Source organism: Trematomus bernacchii, unplaced genomic scaffold (genome assembly GCF_902827165.1).
Source record: "Trematomus bernacchii unplaced genomic scaffold, fTreBer1.1, whole genome shotgun sequence".
NCBI lineage: Eukaryota > Metazoa > Chordata > Actinopteri > Perciformes > Nototheniidae > Trematomus > Trematomus bernacchii.
The window spans coordinates 7,439,663-7,457,937 of NW_022987803.1; the positions used below are offsets into that span (position 1 = coordinate 7,439,663).

At 39.1% G+C, this 18,275-nt stretch overlaps 1 protein-coding gene across 1 annotated transcript; it reads left to right on the forward strand.

Moving 5' to 3' along the window:
- The first annotated feature begins 807 nt into the window (after positions 1 to 807).
- On the forward strand, positions 808 to 17,549 carry ankef1a (ankyrin repeat and EF-hand domain containing 1a). Its single transcript, XM_034150363.1, has 11 exons — positions 808 to 983; positions 2,493 to 2,698; positions 4,064 to 4,225; positions 6,843 to 7,042; positions 7,137 to 7,286; positions 8,665 to 8,788; positions 9,116 to 9,932; positions 11,503 to 11,729; positions 12,365 to 12,510; positions 15,543 to 15,698; positions 16,576 to 17,549. Exons 2-11 carry the CDS (start codon positions 2,509 to 2,511, stop codon positions 16,810 to 16,812), a joined length of 2,409 nt encoding a protein of 802 aa, XP_034006254.1. The 5' UTR covers positions 808 to 983; positions 2,493 to 2,508; the 3' UTR covers positions 16,813 to 17,549.
- The last annotated feature ends 726 nt before the right edge of the window (positions 17,550 to 18,275 follow it).

Below are 18,275 nucleotides of genomic sequence, written 5' to 3' on the forward strand. Positions count from 1 at the left end.
ATCTGATTGTGGATGGTATGATATCGTAAACTGTATAAAATGGATGATTCCCAACAAGTGACACTTCTGAAATGCAACATTTAGGTGGAAGAATTCAGATATTTTATTTAAGCAAAAGTATTAACATCAACATGTAAAAATACTCTGTTACAATTCAAAGACCTGCATTTATGTTTTACCTAAGTAAAAATGCATAGGTAGTAGTAGCAATCAAGTACATTTGAAATATTTTTGGACTTAAATATATTATATCGCAGGATTATATTTGTTGATCCATAAATGTGAAGTAATTTTATTTTGCAACTGGTAAAAAGCTAACTTCAATTAATTGGATATGAATCTATGATAGTACATCGTAATTTTAATTATAATTTAAACTTGAAAATTAACTAGTAACTAATGTTGTCATATAAATGTAGGGACTTAAAAAGTTTGCTTTAAAAAATAGTGAAGTAGAAACAAAAGCATCATAAAATGCAATTACTCAAGTATTCTTAAAGTGCCTGAAAATTGTAGTTAAGTACAGTACTTAACAAAATGTAGAGAGTTACTGCCAACACTGCATTTAGATAATAAAGTGTGGCTGGTGTCAACGCTAATCCATTATGTTGAATGAATATAATTAAAATATGTTTATGTATATTGTTACTTTATCTATATGTTAAATATGCTATGCGTTAGGTAATGTACATATTGCCTTGCCGCAGTAAAATATCCAGCCACAAGCTTCTTATTACCGAGCTCATGTCCAGCACTTGAAAGCATCATCAGACACCACCAAAACACAACATATCCGGGATTCCCACGCGGGCCGTTGCCATGGAGCTGAGTTTGTTTCTATTCTCCGGCTACCACAGAGTGAAAGGTTGTGCTTTCAAGTAAAGTAAGGACTTTGTAGAAAATGTCGGCGTAACTCAGACTGTCCTGGATGTGCTGGGTATGCGAACGACAAAGTGCAACGAATTTTCGAGTTTTTAAGCACGGTAAGAAGCGCGTGCCAAACAAGCACACTTAACAAGCTAACGTTATTTACCTTCAATCTAGCTTAAGTTGTGCACTTGAGTTGTTGTGTGTCAAGGTTTATCACGTTACATTGGCTTTTTGTGTATTTGTATGCCGCCAAATATTATTTGTTTGCGTTTATGAGGCGTTACTTTTGATTGTTCTAATTAAAAGTGTAACATTAAGGTCAAAACAGGTCAACGGGTACGGGGTTATACGGAATTAGATGTTCATTTACACAGGTGACGTTTACGCTGGATATACAATCATATCTATTTGAATTAAGAAAATGGTAAATAAGTAGCTAGTAACTAGCTTACATACAATGTGGTGTAACGCCACTGTATGTGCAGAGGTGGGACTAAGTACTCAGATATTTTACTCAAGGAAAAGTAGCAATAATACAGCGTAAAAATACTAAGTTAGAAGTAAATGTCTTGCATTAATTGTTAAGTTACAAATTGACTTAAGTCGAAGTAAAAGAGAAAAAGTATTAGCATCAATACTTTAAGTACCAAAAGTAAAAGTACTCGTTATGCAGAATGGCCCATTTAAGCACCATATGTTTTACATTTTTGTATTATAAGTATTGATGCATTGATGTGCTCATCACTTCAATGTTGCTCTTGATAAAAGTGGGGTTTAACTTGCAGAAGTTACTAGTTACTTCTGCAAAGTAACTAGTAACTAAATATGTAAAATAAATGATGTAGTGGAGAAAAAAGTAAAACATTGGCCTAAATGTATTATAGTATATATTTTCCTAATATATAAGTATATAAAGTACCATAACGTGAAAATACTCAAGTAAAGTACCTCCATTTTTATTACTTAAGTACATTCCTTGAGTAAATGTTCTTTACATTTCACCTCTGGTAATATCTGAGTAAAACTGAGCTGAAACTGCAATTTAGCCTTAAGTTAAAGTAAAAAATGTACTTACATTAACTTACGGTAAAATATTGTATTATATTAAAAAAAAAATGACGGCCATTTAACTTTAACTTCCTATGTTTATATAAATATATTTATTTTATTTTATCTTTTTATTGCTCATTCTCAATCATGTTATTTATAATTGTTATAATCTTTTGATTTTCTTTTTTAATGTTATAACATTCTTTAATGGAGCAATTATCCCAAATCCAAGTTTCCTTTACCTGAAAAGAGTGTTCTGATTCTGAAAACTAGTTTTTGGTGAAGTAACGTGAACATGGAAAATAATACGATGCTAAAACAAAGCAACGCAGGTTTGATTTACTGACTTTTTGCTATGCTGTTTCACAGACTGTTGTTCAGTTACATAACTCACAACATGTGTGCTCCGAGGTTTGATTTGTTAATCAACTATAAAAACCCATTGTAAAAAACCAGCCTGGATAATACTGACTTTTAAAAAAAAACACACATTGCTTCCACCCTTGAACATAAGCTTGTTTGTCTGCATCGTTGTCAGGAAGTCATATCTCTTTGTTTTTCTTTTAAACCAGCCCCTCTGACACTATCATGAGTGGCAGAGTCGCAGAGGGCCACCTTCAGGTCCTACAGATTTACCGCCTGCTGCAGTGCGTCCATGAAGGGGATAAGGCTCATATAGAGAAGATGGTGAACCTCGGGGTGAAGAACCTCATCAATCTCACTGAGCCACACGAGGGCACAGGGGCGCTGCACGTGGCAGTGTCAGCCAACAACCAGGGTGATGTGCCTCTTCTTTACTCAGTGACATTCAGTGGTGGAAGTGGAAAATATAAGAGTTTTCAGATCCTTCACTTAAGTAAAAGTATTAATACCACTCTGAAAAAATACTCTCATACAAGTTAAGGTATGCAACTAAATGTTCCCTTTCATTGTTTTATGATAAAAGATCATGTTTTCATATTGGTCTGACACCATTATAGATATCTTATTATGCATATTGCTTTATGTTGCACTTTACTGCTGCAGAACTGTCTGGTTTGCTCATTTGAACTCCCTTGTACACGGTTTGATGATTTAATCAAAAATAAATACTTCATATTTCTCTGAAATCATTATGTTTGTAGCTTTGTCGCTGTTGAAATCATGTTTCTCACACGTTTCACAAAAAACCCCAGAGAAAAAGCGCTGCTTTCCGTTTCGTGATAATGTCTTTTTTGTGAAAATCTAAGATGTTTAAAAAATAGTTAATTTATCTTAAGAAGTAGGAAAGTTGTCTCAACCCCTAAAGAAACAATGAATTATTTAGTTTATAAGAACACATTTTATTAAATTATGTTTGTTTTTTACAAGACAGGAAAAGCAATAAGAGTGTTTTTTATTTTTTTCTTGAATTTATTGATTAAATCTTAATCTTCATGCAAGGCATTTTTGCTGTACAGTAGCTTCAGTAATGTCCTAATTATAAAAGTGTATTTCAAATCAAAGTTTATTTATAAAGCACATTTAAAAGCGATTTTTGGTCGGGCCAAAGTGCTGTACATGTAATAAATACTACAATCACATAAAAACACATTACTACAATCACAATAAAAGACAATAAATTACAACAGATATATAAAAAACACAGGGAAAAGTCAGGAGTCGTGCTCCGCTCTGACTAAAAGGCCAGGGAGAAGAAGTGTGTTTTAAGAGTAGATTTAAAAACCCCTAGGGTCTGGGCCGACCTCACATGGAGGGGCAGAGTGTTCCAGAGCCTAGGGCCAGCTGCTGCGAAGGCTCGGTGCCCTCGGGTTTTGAGCCTGGTCTTGGGCACTACCAGCAGCAGCTGGTCAGCAGACCTTAAAGCTCTGGCTGGGGTGTAGCGCTGGAGGAGTTCAGCTATATAGGCCGGAGCCAGCCCATTTAGGGCTTTGAAAACAAATAAAAGGATTTTAAAATCAATTCGGAACCGAATTGGAAGCCAGTGCAGTGAGGCCAGAATTGGGGTGATGTGGTCACGCTTTTTGTATTTACATGCTAAGAAGTTTAAGTAGTTTGTAAGATGAATCTACCAGGCCATAATATGCACTGCAAACTAAAAGGTCATGTTTCAAAGTGACTTTATTATCCTGACTGTTTCTCTTCCCCACATGACTCCTTACAGACTTGGTCAGCTTCCTTCTCTCCCAGGGAGCACACCCTAACATCCAGGACAAAATGGGCCGCACCCCGGCGATGCTGACTGCAGAGCACGGCAATGATGTCATCATGACACTGCTGATCCAGAATAACGCTAATCTGAGTCTCCAAGACTCAGAGGGAAAAGGTGAGCAATACTTAGTACTCACCTTTATATTGTAAGAAAGATTGATATTTATAAATGAATACAAAGTTTTATTTTTCTGATAATTTGCCAGCCAGTGGCAGACTTTAAGATCTCTAAGAGGGAAGCTCCAGTAACACAAAGGGGTTGCTAAACGTCAAACGAAGCTAGTATAACATGTACTGTCATGTGCCCATACTTATCTGTATACTACATTATAAAAAGCAAAGTGTCAGACAGGTGCGCAGAATTGACCTTTATTGTCAATAAGGTATATGGCTTTAATCCGAGAGGTAGATGAACAGCCCTTCCACTCATGTATTCTCATTTAGCTTCAAGTGTCGATTTCTCAAATACAGGTGTTTCCATCTCAAGTTAAACCATTGGGTTCTTTGAATGCCTGGCCTTGTCTTACATCTCATGAAAATGCATGGTGCTTCTGGTTACATATTGATGAGGAGATGGTAGCCTGGACAACTCCAATAAGAGAGTCTAAAGTTCTTCTTCAGGACCTTTTTTAAGTAATTGTGATAATGATCCCAATTACAGTGTGTCCGGGGCATCGATTACTGCAAATGGCTCTCTTCGGAGAATGAGCTTGAGTTAGGAAGAAAAGTGTTTTTGTGTGTGCTTGTGTGCATGAATAATGATTTTTTATAAGTACTGTAGGTTCTATGTGTATGTGTGTGAACAAATGTGCACTTGTGTGAGACCGCATGGTTACACCTAATTACAGATCAACCCCTCATAGTGATCCGCTCTTGTGAAACATGCTGAGTAACCTGATATCCTGACTCCCAGAGGACCTGTTCGGCCCGGTCTCAACACTCACAGACTAGCCTCAGGCTGAGTCTCAATAGTTACACTTTTTCCTTTCTCAGTACAGCGCAACAGTTATGGATTTGTTGGCCTAAACACACATAGACATATTGACAAATGTAAAACCATGTTATTTTACTAGCTTACACCTTTAAGCCTATAAGCTAACAAGCCTGCAAGCTAACAAGCTCCGTTGTTCACCTATTACAACAATGTTTAAGTATATTAGATCTGAAAATGAACTGCTGTACTCTGCCAACATTTTTTATTATTATCATTTTTTAAATCATTTAAAAATGTTATATATATATTTATAGTCAATTTCAATAAAAAAGAAAAAATGCTAGCGGTCAAATTCAGCTTTTACTTTTTGTCCTTTGAGTATTGCCTCTTTTATTGTCAAATCAATTACACTTGAAATATGAGTAAAGGGAGTTAGACAGAGACTTTGACCATAACTGTATATATATATATATTCCCTTTTAGGGGCACTGGGTTATTTACTCAACACAATTTTCGATTTTTGTTATATTGAAACAGCCTAGTTACAATAGAAACAGGACACAATGGTAAGACAAAATATGTCCCTGTTTTTGTGCTTATACAGTTATTCGGCTAAATGGATACCTCTGACCAATTTATTTAGATAATGTTGATATAAAGATTTCTCCTTGAGATGCAACTCAAAGAGCTGATTTTCAATCAGAAATCTTTTTTCTTGACTCAATCCCTCTATCTCTCACTTTAAATGCCCACATGATGGCACCAGCAATGACCTGAGGCATTATGTTTTCTTATAATACTAGTTCAATCAGGAGAGACGTTGATGTATGAAATACATATTTATTACCGGGACACATAATATGAATGTAATAATGATTGCCAGAATTATAACAGGAGAATGGAATGGTGTTTGGCGATTAGGCCCCAGTTTGCAGGATAATCATTCAGGAGGGGGAAGAACTGCTCCGATGAAACCCCCCGGGGTCTAGACACTGGTGGTGGTGATAAGTAGGTGGGACCGGTCTGAAGGGAGAAGGTTTAGCTTGGCCCTGTAGGAGACGGGAGGCGAAAGGGGTGGAGGAGGGTTGCGTATTGTCACCTGAAATGACAGCTGACAAGAGGGAAGAGCAGATTTAAAGGGATTAGCGGGTGCAACGATAGGCTTGTGATAATGGAGAGAGGAGTGATTGGTTAGCTGGGGAGTGACGCCCCCGATCACTTAATGAGGGAGGAGAGAGTAATGAAATGACGTGTAATATGAATGAAGAGCTTGGTTTTCCTGATTGAACTTGCGCTGAGCTTTCATTTAGTTTAATACTTTATTCCTCATTGTTCAATTCAGACATTCTGCAGTCTGCTATACCGATTGACAGACTGTTGCTAAGGATGTCCTGATCACAGGACCATTTCCACTCATATCAATCCACAGAATGAAGTCTGATCTATTTAACAACCTCAGCTGTGGCCAAAGAACACATTATTTAGTTACTCCATCCAAAATATCTCAGGATCGCCTGGAGAGAATTTCTCCAAATGTGTCACAAGCGTCCACTTGGACTCAAAGATGTAGTCATTACATTTTGCCGGTCAAAAGTCAACATCGCACTGACCGACGGTGACCTCTTTGTACCTCAATAATTGAAATGCTAATTATGATGAATTCACACAAATGTCTAATAGAGAATACAATGAGAATGAAATATTTTGGACAGACTATGCACTGCAACATCACTGGTTGGCTGAGAGACAATCATTCTAGTTTAATTACCCTCTGTACACCTTTCTTATCTCACTTTAGGAGTGCTATTCTACTGTATCTACCCCACTGAGCGCCACACCCGCTGCGTGAAGCTGGCACTGACAGGTGAGGCAGATGTCAACAATGTGTCAGCGCAGGGGACTCACGTCTTCCAGGTGATGTGTGAAAAAGCCCAGGAGGGCACCACCATGTGTCTCCTCATGCTGGGAGAAGGGGCGGACCCCAATGCAACAAATCAGGTGAAACATGCATGAAACCGAATGATGGGGACTGAGGCAGTGGAATATGTAGGATCTGGTTTGTTCAACCTAAGACTGACTTCTCTCTTGCCAGGAAACTGGCACCACAGCACTGATGGAGGCAGCCAAGGCCGGCTCCCTGCAGGTCCTGAGAAGCATTCTGAAGAGAGGGGGAAACCCCAATGCTCTGGATCGAAAACGCTTCACAGCCGTACACTATGCTGCCATGGGGGGCTTTTTTGAGGTGTAGTATCTCCTCGCCTAATGTTTATATAAAACAAATGACTTATACATATGTTAAGAAAGTTGGCTATTGGTAAGGATAGGGTGGTGCAGTGTAGAGGATTTTTTTTAGAATCGTAAGAGCTATAAAAATAAAGCCAATTTCATTTCATTTCAAACCTTTATTTATTCAGGTTGTATCCCATTGAGATCATTGACCTCTTTTTCAAGGGAGACCTGCTCAAGTAGGTTCCACATGAAACATTAAAAACATAAACAGAACAACAAAAGGACATCATACAGTAGCATTACAGGGATTACAAATTACATACTATCCACATGCACAGGTACCAACAGCTTCCGATTCAGTAGCATCCAACCGAGCTTTAAAAACATTTAGTGGCAACAGATTGCTCAGTTTCCATTTTAATTGCAGACTATTCCAGGACAGTGGAGCTGCGCATCTAAATGCTATTTTCCCTAAGACAGTCCTAGCAGTTGGCACATTTAATAAAACCACAGCATGCGATCTCAGGCAGTAGCCACTTACAATTCGCCGTGAGATCAGGGAGCAGATGTAGGATGGAAGTTTCCCTAACATGGCTTTATATATAAAAATGTACCAGTGACTGAGCCTCCGTGCAGTTAGTGAAGGCAGACCAGCCCTTGCATACAGGGTACAGTGATGAGTTAATGCTTTACAGTTTGTCACAAATCTCAGTGCACTGTGATACGCAGCATCTAACTTGACCAGGCAATTGGCAGGTGCATTCATATACATCAGATCACCATAGTCCAGCACAGGTAAAAAGGTCACAGTGACTAGCCTTTTTCTGGCCTCGAGCGAGAAACAGGACTTGTTCCTGTAGAAGAAACCTAGTCTAACCCTCAGTTTTTTAAGCAGGTTATTGACATGACGTTTAAAAGTGGGATTGAATATTGAAGAAAGGAAGATCTTTGCCAAGCACATGTTGTTAATGCTAACGTTAGGCTATAAACAAACTACATCACAGTTGCATAACTTGACGTCACCACCACTAAGCTAAAACTGGACTCCGTGTTCAGCGTGATGACTTTTAGAAGTCTACATTTTTCACTTGTTAGAAACTTCAGTTTTTATTAAACATACTGTATTTACGCTTCTGACATTTATTTACTGACATTTAATTTCGTCGGACAAAATGTGAGATCTTTTAAGCATGTATTAACCACAGACCATATTTCAGTCATGTAACCTAAAGCATGTTAAAAAAGTTGACTTTGAGACAAGGGAACCGGAAGTTCTTCATCGTTCAACTCATCATTACCTGGTATTAGGACTCATGCCTGCACTACTCTATGGGATCTAAGATTTGAAATGGTGGTTGATGAGCTTCTCTGTATTTTGTTGTGCCTCTCAGTTGATTCAGGTGCTGTCTGCGTACTCGGCAGACATGGGCGTGGTCAACATGGAGGAGTGCACTCCCGTACACTACGCTGCTGCCACCGGCAATGCTAACTGCTGCAAGTTCCTGGCACAGAGAGGTGCTGTGAGAGAGTCTAACAATAACATGCATCATAATGTCAATACATTCAATTTCAGCTTTTTCTGTCTTTAATAATGACACAAAGATAGCTCTGTGGAAACTACTTCTTACGCCATAACAAGAGTCAAGAATCCTCTCTGTTTTTGTATTTTTAAGCTTATATTAGTGTTGTGATACCTGTAGAGCCAGGAAATGAAAGGTTTCAGTAAAGTTAAAGTATTTGACAGGAAGAAAAAGGGGTTGTACAATGTGCAGCTGCAAACACAGTCCTAAATTAAATCAGGTAATTCTACCATATGTTAATATTTGTCCTAAAACTGTTCAGGTTGTAACCCCAAACTGAAGAACCTGGAGGGTTTGTTGCCACGTCAGATTGCCAAAGACGCCGGTCACAAAGCAGCAGCCAAGGAGCTAAAGAAAGCAGAGCGGCAGCACGGGAAAGGAAACAAATCCACGAGTGGCAGCCTCCTGTCAGACCTTTGGGGCCTGACCCTCCACGACTGGTCCAACGAGTACGAGACGGAATTACAGAAAGTCTGTGGGAACAAATCAGAAACAGTTCCCACCGAGGTGTTTATCTCAGCGTTAGAAGAACTAAAAGCTCCAGTAGATCTAGAACAGATCCATCAAGTCATCTCAGCCCATGACAAGGGAAGAGTGGGGTGCATCAACATTAATGACTTCATCAAAGGTGTCAAGTACATCAAGAAACCACTCCTCCTCTCCTCATATATGCCTAAAAAGAAAAAGGGTGAGAAGGGAGGAAAAGGTAAGAAGGGTAAATTCGTCCTCCCTTTGCCAATTTGCACCCTCCCGCCGGAGCATATGCCTCGCCGACCAGACGGAGGCCCGCCCCGTTTCATGATCGAGACTTACTTCAACTGCTCAGACACCCGGAGATTTGCTCGTGACCAACCGCCAGAACATCCCATAATGAACGACTCTGGGTGGTACCTAGAAAAGCCAGACACTGTCTTCGTCAATATCAACTGCAGTGTGAAAAGTGGAGACCTTGAGTCTTTGGACCTCGCTTTAAATCAGGGGGTTCCTGTGGATGTTCAAGATCAGTTTTACAAAACCCCGCTGATGGTCGCCTGCTCCAGTGGCAACTACGAGGTGGCGCAGTTTCTACTCAGTAGGGGGTGAGAAAATGTTGTTCTCTTTTCTTTAATTTAGATTTCCAAGCTCAGGAAAACGTTCTAAAAGCAAATTTTCTTTGAGGCAAAAAAGGTAATGGCGCGTTTCCATTACACGGCCTCGCTCGGCCCCGCTCGGTATGGCTGGGCCTCGTTAGGACTGGCTCACTTTATGGCGCATTTCCATTACAGTTTAGGAACTGGGGTAGTATCTATAGTAACGCAGTGTAGGCGGAGCCGTGACGTCATCTTCAGAGAACCCCAGAAAAACAACACAGCCGTTAGCTGTTAGCACTCAGAGCTCACAGCTCCTCATATATGTTCAGAAACTAGACAAAAGTTAAACAAGTACAAACCACAGACTGCCTGTGTCATGGTGAATACAGTCGCTGCTTTATTTATGTCTGTATAGGCCGTTGTTGTGAGTGGACGGTCGGAGCATATACTGCGTTAGCTTAGCCAATCTCCATTTAGAAAACACGCATTTTAAAAGGTTTTTCGCCTGCCGTCTGTCTGCAGACTTGACAAAGCATTAATTCATGGTTTTTACTAACCGGTATCAGTATGTTGTTACTTCGGCATCATTTTGAAACGTGTATTACAATTAAATCACGGTCAAATATGTCCATCTTGTTGTAGCCCCCTTGCCAGCGATTCTCTCTCTAGTTTAGCATACTCAGCCCGACTCAGCCTTGTTGTCTCTGGCCCTAGACCCGCGATTTTATGAGGCCAGAAAAACTGTGAATTAGGACCCGCCGGCCGGTACTAGGCCAAGTGGAAACGCAACCAAAGACGGGCCGCTGACGTCACAGCCCTCTTAAACCGTGCTCCGCGCTGTAGTGGAAACGCGCCATAATACTACTTCTGTGTCAGTCCGTGATGTCACTTGGGCCCACTTTTTTGCTGAATCAACTACCTAGTTTGAACAATTGGATACCACTTATCTAAATAATTCCATAAAGTTGTAAAATATGATAAAAGCCAAATTCAGAGTTGTTTTCTGTCTTCATTCCGGTTGGAGGCGGGACTTAAGGAAAACGCAAGTTTTCATGCATTTATGTTTGTCAGGCCATTTTGGCTTCATGCACCACAGCATCTTGTGCAACTTTAATACGAACAAAGGAGGCCACGCCTCAAACACTGTAGGCAGTTGTTTTTATACATCCATGGTGCATTCTTGAGTGTGTATACAGCTTTTTGGCCATTGTTGTTGCCCAAAATTAACAAAATAATTCAATACCAACTAGCTAAATCGGTAGAGCTTGATAATATCAGGTTAGTGGGCCTGAGCCCCATGTTGTTAGGGGTGGCATATGATTTCCATATGTTTTGATGCACCAAAGTTAAGCATAATACGGGATTAATAACTACCTGTTTTTTTTATCTTTGCTGCCTTTTTGTTTGTTTTTGTTTTGTGATAATGAAAACAAAAACAAATATACTTTGTTTTTAGTCACACCTTGATAAGACTTTTAACTTCACTGAAAGAAGTACACAAATCTGATTTGCTCTCAGTGTGTAACTCTGTGCAGGGACTCGGAACACACTTTAATAATAATACACCTTTTCCTGACAGGGCGGATGTGAAAGTGTGTGACCAGTTCTTCTGGACGCCCCTCCACCATGCAGCTTACGCTGGCCAAGTGGAGCTAATTGAACTTCTTGTTCAGGCGGGGGCTGTTGTTGATGCCCGGGGCCTCGGTAGAGGCACGCCCCTAATGAGGGCCATCGAGACCTCTCGACCCTCGTGTGTGGACTTACTCATCAAGGCGGGAGCCAATGTCAATGCAGAGAACAAGAAAGGTTTGTTCATCTAAAATACAAAATAATAAACTATTAAACTATTTTCAAATAGGTCAAGGTCCTGAAATATAATAATAACATATTGATATATTTACTGAATGTGTTTATATTCACAATACATTTTTGGGAAAGCTGTACATATTTGATAGTTAAAGGGGCCTATTATTATTTTTGGGGGGTTTTCTTTCATATAGTGTCTTATATAGGTTTTTGTGCATGTAAAATAGTAAATTCCCTCCAGAGGGATTTCTCTCCCATACACTCCCCCCCCCTGCCTTAAACGCCTCCATTGGACTCCTTTGTTTACACAGTGACATCACTATGTAACAGACACACTTCTATTGGCTAGCGCTCCAACACATTGTACGTGATAGGCTAAGGGACGGACATATCTTAGCGGTTGACCAATCACAACAGAGCCGGCCAACCAACCAATCAGAGCAGACTGGGCTCTGGTTTCAGAAAGAGGGTGAAAAGACAGGCAGTATGAGAAAAATAAAGAGCTTTTTGAACATTAAAGCATGGAGACATGTCACAGTAGAGGCAGAACATACAAATATGAAACATGGAAATTAGCATAATATGTCCTCTTAAAACCTGTGACATTCACTTAACAATAATTTATTTTCCTTCAGGACTGAACTGCCTTGACATCGCCAGAGTTTTTGCAGACTCCAGGGTGATGGACATGGTCAAAGAAAAGATGGATTCTATGCCTAAACCAAAGGAGACAAAGGGGAAGGGGGGCAAAGCTGAAAAACCTAAATCTGCCAAAGGAAAGGTACCCAAGTAACTCCATAAACTCTTTTTCACCTACCTGCTACAGACTTATTAAAATGTTGTGTCTTCAAACTTTCCCTGATTTGTGTGCTGCATGTGGAAACAGGGTATAGACAATCACGATGGAAAAAAGCTTTATTTTCTCTGATGTCATAACATTTAAAATGTTAAAGGTTAGAGCCAAGCCCTATATTGCATATATTATTCAACATAAATAATGACACAAGAGAGCAAGGCTATCAGCTACCCCTGATCCTACCAGTCAATACACCACAGGCTGCCGCTAGTGTCATCAGATAGATAAATAGAGGAAATGGTTAGCAACATGACATGATTACTGTGGTCTGCAGGGTTCCCGCGGGGTCCTAAAAAGTCTTACATTTGATAATCAGAATTTAAGGCCTTAAAAAGTCTTAAATATGATCAAAAAAATAAGAAAGGTCTTAAATATGATTTAGAAGGTCTTAAAAATTATCGGATTTGAAAGTTACTTCTGTGTTGCGATCGCGTCTAAATGTGTTTTGGGGAGAGCCTTTCAGTTCCCCCCAACAATTTTTATTGAATTAAATCAACATGGAACCAGTAATCACTACCTTTGTTTCCCCCGGCCCCTTATCGGAGAACACCCAGCTAGTAACCTAGCAACCAAGCTTCAGCTAGCGGCAGTCAGAAACCTTGGTATCTTCGAATCTACTCACAAATAAATATGGGGAAGTGTAAGTTCAACCGTATTTGGTTGGAAAACATCGAATTTAGTGCTCTTGGTTGAAACCAGTGGAACACACACACACACACACACACACACACACACACACACACACACACACACACACACACACACACACACACATACACACACACACACACACACACACACACACATACACAGAGACAAACACACATACTCAGTTCTGTGCACTGTTATGCTTTTATGTTCAGTCATCGTTCTTATGTTGAACATGAATACATTTACTTTGTAAGTAATTATGGGACGTATTTCTTCTTTCATAGCAATTTTCCTTCATACTTTCTTGCTGTGAAATAGGTCTTAAATTCTATTCTAAGTGGTCTTAAAACGGTCTTATAAAGGTCTTCAAAAGACTTACATTTGAGTTGGTGAAACCTGCAGGAACCCTGAGTCTGAGTGGCTACCATAGTCCAACATCTGGAGATAAAACATGAAAGAGATGAGAAGTGGGATTATCATGACTTCTGAATGCATGATGATGTTTCCAATGTAAACACTGAACACACCCTAATTATGTCACATTTGACTGGAAGCCATCTCCTCCCCTCATCTTCATCTGTGCACTCCAGCTCCTTCCTCCAGCATGAGAAACCTTAGCCTGTAAAGAGATCTGATTACAGCAGCAGTTTGTAGGCAAATTACACCAGATGTGTTATGTTACCACTACAACACATTGGCAATTCACTTTGCGTTTCAGGCTCAAATCTAACACAATGTATTGATTTTGTCATTAGGGCTCTGTAGGGAGCAGGTGGTGTTGTAGCAGAAATGTTTCAGGAATATTCATAGTTCAATAAAGCTACAAGCAACCATTCTGGGGGGCGAGAAAATATTACACAGAATACATTAAACACATGGAGCTCGCTACCCGCTGAGCTTTTGATCATAACTGAGGCAATATAGCTCACTTCCTGCTTCTGCCTTTACCTGCAATAAAGGGAAAGGACAGTTGTTTATAGAGAAATGTGCTTACTACTATATGAAACTGATACAGTAAGTAAATGAGCAAACCAATCACTGTAAATAATGCACGCACCCTCAAGTCAAAGCAAAGATTGTTATTGCAATGTGAATATCTCATAGGCTTTAACATGTGATACTTATCACACCTTACGATAATGTTGGTAAAAGTTGGATTATTTAAATGCAAAGTTATTTGCAACATTTTAAAATGAACTTCATTTTCTTTAGCCATCTATCAACATTTAACTCTGAATCACTGTAAATGTAATAATAAACAATATAATCATAATATAAATGAATATATCAAATATATATAAATATATATATATAAATACATTGATTTGAATGTCTTAATAGGTCACCCAAAGGACCTTTCACGTTTGAATTTTATTCCATTTAAACTTAATATATAAAAGACAAAACAGTGGCCAATGGGAATCAGCTAATATTTCCTACCCTCCCCAATATCCATTGAATAAAGCCCCCTAAATAATATAAACCAACAATGTGCTGGGACCTTGAAGAGAAGCTTAAATGCCAATATGTGAGTTTTGCCTGCATTGAGCCTGTCATAGAAAACTAAAAAAGCACCTTCAAGTGTTGATATGTCTTACTGTAAGTAGAAGAATGTGGCTCTGAAAGCTTTTCAAACCAAAGAATGTAAATGAGATCACACAGTGTGTCATTAACAACTGACCCAGGGCTCAGATAGTATCATCCAGCTGCAGAGGCACAGGACTTCAGTTCTGCTCCAACCTGCACCACCTACAGGCAAGACAGTCACAGCAGCTGCAGGGCAAAGATGCAGGTGTTAACATCTGGATGTGTACAGGTCAGGAAAGTAAAAGCTTTTGCCACAACTGCAGATTTGTATAGGTTACGTTTCTTTCCCATTTATATTCAATTTGGTGTGTTTAGCACATTTTGCATACTTGTTCTATTTTTCTGAATTAGAACAAATAAATCTGTTTTTTATTTGAAAACTATTTGCTTTAGACAAATGTTCTTCTTTACCGACAATTAGTGTGATGGACCTTTTGTCACTTACAACTGATGGACACTTTATGGCTAGATCCAAATATTTTTTTTATATAAAACATTTATCTCTGACTTTTACTCTGTGTTGCAGTGCTGTTTCTACCTCCCCCTCCCTATCCTTTAACTCTACTATAACTCATTGTTTTAATTCTCAAACTGACTGAGTCACTTCTATTTGTGACCTAAACCGGACTCAGACTTCTAAAAACTTCTTAGAATCTGCACATTTTATATATCATATAAAATATTTGGATAAAATAATACAAATCTGGGTGTCCCCTCAGAGTGTTTTAGCAGAAGTAGCAGGGCACGGAGAGGCATCGGCAGCATCAACAGGGAAGACTTCTCCTCAGAAGGAATCAAGGAGCGTCGTCCTGCAAAACACCAGGATCAGCACGGGGAAAACCAACAGTGTGGACATCTCATTTGTGCCAAAAACGGTAGGGCCCATAAATTCAAAAAAGCCAATCCAAAAATACTTATTTTCCTAATTTAACAACAGATGCTTGTGATTAGCATTTGACCACAGCCAATGATGGGTTTTACTCTCTACCTCATATTGTCCCAAAATCACAAGTGAGAAAAGTTTTTTTTTTTACAATTCTGATAAAAAACAAAAACATATTTAAAAAAAAAAAGTATTTCATTTGTATCTTTACATTTAAAGAAATACAATATTTAATTTGTACCCTTACATTTAAAGAACTTAAAGGTAGGGTAGGTAAGAATGGAGAAACCAGCTCGAGTGCGCTAGAATTTGAAAGTAAGCAGCCGAAAAAAATCTGCCCCTTCCTTCAGACTTCCTTACAGAGCCCCTCCTCCAACACACACGAACGTGCACATGACCAATGAGGGCACGAGATAAGTTTGTGCACGAGATGGAAGGCTGACAGGCAGGTAGGCCATCCAATCATCTGACCCGGGCAGGCTCAGATGATTGGTCGTGCTTTTTACAGCGCCACGGCTTCCACAGATGAAATATTTGTATATATTTATTGTCAAAGCATTTAATGTATTCATTGCTATCGGGATGTTAAGAGCATTCCATGGAATATAACAAAAAGTGTTTCTGAAGTGAATTACCTACCCTACCTTTAAGGCAAGTTTCAGGGCAAAATGATTCAAAAGACACTTAATAAAATGGATTACCAGAACTGTGTTTTACCTTTTGCCGCTCAGGGCTTCCATACTACCTGCTCACTAAATGTGTGTATATAAAAAAGCAGTGGAATTATGGTCAGTCTTACACACTTCTGAACACAGCCTACTGAGTCCTTACTGGCATTTTGCACTCTGTTTACATTCATTGTCTGTCAGGTTTGGGGGAAGCCGCCCACCACCAGCCAGCTGATGTCGAAGATAGAGAGACGGAAGGAGCCCTTATCCCTGGATGTGGACTTTGACGACTTCATGATGCCTTTCACCCACAACAACCAGAGGAAACCCACAGACCAGACTGGGGGAAGGTTAGGCAGCAAGAGACACTCAGACTTTCTGAATCCTAGTCTGTTACCCGAGCGGGCTGGCCACCTCTCAAATGGGACATTGGATTGACTTGGGATGAATATATCTTCGAAACAACTGCTTTAATAGTAGGACATGAAGAACAACTTATATACATAGACAGAAATTGTTAGAATAACATTACATTTTATCACGCTCAATTACCAAGGGGAGACTCTGCTTTTATTAATAATCGAAAAATGCAAACAATAAGCATGTCAATAGTCACTTTTTAGGTAAACACCATTCAGGACTGTGTATCCACAATATTCAGCGTGGACTGTGTTTTTGTCTTTTCAGTCAAAACACTAAATTGATATCTTTATATTTCTGTTGATACACTGGAAGATGATGAGATTTTGTACATAAATACTTAATTTGTGGCTGTTGAAATGACTCAGATTTCAGCCTGGTTCAAACTGGCAGCCATGACACTATTGAACTACGACCAACTTAAATGATTCCTAACATGAGGAGGACATTCTAATATGAAACATGCATGAAGTCTCAGGTTTGAATATATGAAGTTAGGCATATATTAATAGAAAGGAATTAGCCCAAAAATTACTTCACACTGACAGGCCCACTAATCTTTCTCAGCAAAACCTATGGATAGTGTATTAGGTCTCCAGTAGTTTTAGTGCTAGAGGCTGTTGCAGATTGCAGAGGCAAAGCTCTACTGTAAGTACAGACTGCAGTTAGGAAGATGTTTAAAATCCTCCCCTGACTCTGCAGTGGCTGGAGCTGCAGAGAGAGACATGGAGAGACTGTTAGTGGCAGGAGGGGGGGACAGAGGCTGCTGGATCATAATAAATACCATCTGTCACTTCCCTTCTTCCTTTGTCACCTTCTTTCTTTTGTGTCCGTACTGCAGTCACACAAAATAAAAAAACATTTTATTAAGATGTCTAACTTCCATAGTCTACAAATACGTAGTATAGAGTAGCTGATCAACAGCTGCATGCTTCTTTGTCTTATCTATAGATTATGTATAATGAATCATGAAAATGCTTACATATTCTCAGAATATTTTACTTGAACTTGAACTACCCGTGCACTCAGCTCATGTATTTGCATATAATTGATTGAGTGATAGTTCATTGATATTGCATTTGTTTTATAATTTATAATTTCTGGACATCTTAAGACAAAGACTGGAGACAGGGACATATGATTTCGGAATCACCTTGCAAAAAAAGGCCTGAAACATCCAATACAATCTCTAGATATATTCACAGATATTACACAACCTTACATCATTTACTTATTAACTCCAAAATCTGTTCTTTGGACAGTTGGGTCATCATGTTCTGGTGTCTCCATGTTTTCTGCAGTTATTGGAAATCTGCATGACAAGAAACTTCATTCAGACCCAGATACACATGTTTACTAAACACAATACTCAATACAAGATATTGTATGAGACATATAATTACATGACATTTAGCTTATCCAAAGCTACTTACATACACTTCAATCACTTATACATGCCAACGTTAAGTATCTTGGACACT

Excerpts from the sequence above, each read along its gene's own strand:
- ankef1a (XM_034150363.1), top strand. The coding sequence starts at position 2,509 with ATGAGTGGCAGAGTCGCAGAGGGCCACCTTCAGGTCCTACAGATTTAC. Across the intron at positions 2,699-4,063 it reads AGTGTCAGCCAACAACCAGG|ACTTGGTCAGCTTCCTTCTC; the intron begins GTGATGTGCCTC and ends GACTCCTTACAG. Across the intron at positions 8,789-9,115 it reads CAAGTTCCTGGCACAGAGAG|GTTGTAACCCCAAACTGAAG; the intron begins GTGCTGTGAGAG and ends AAAACTGTTCAG.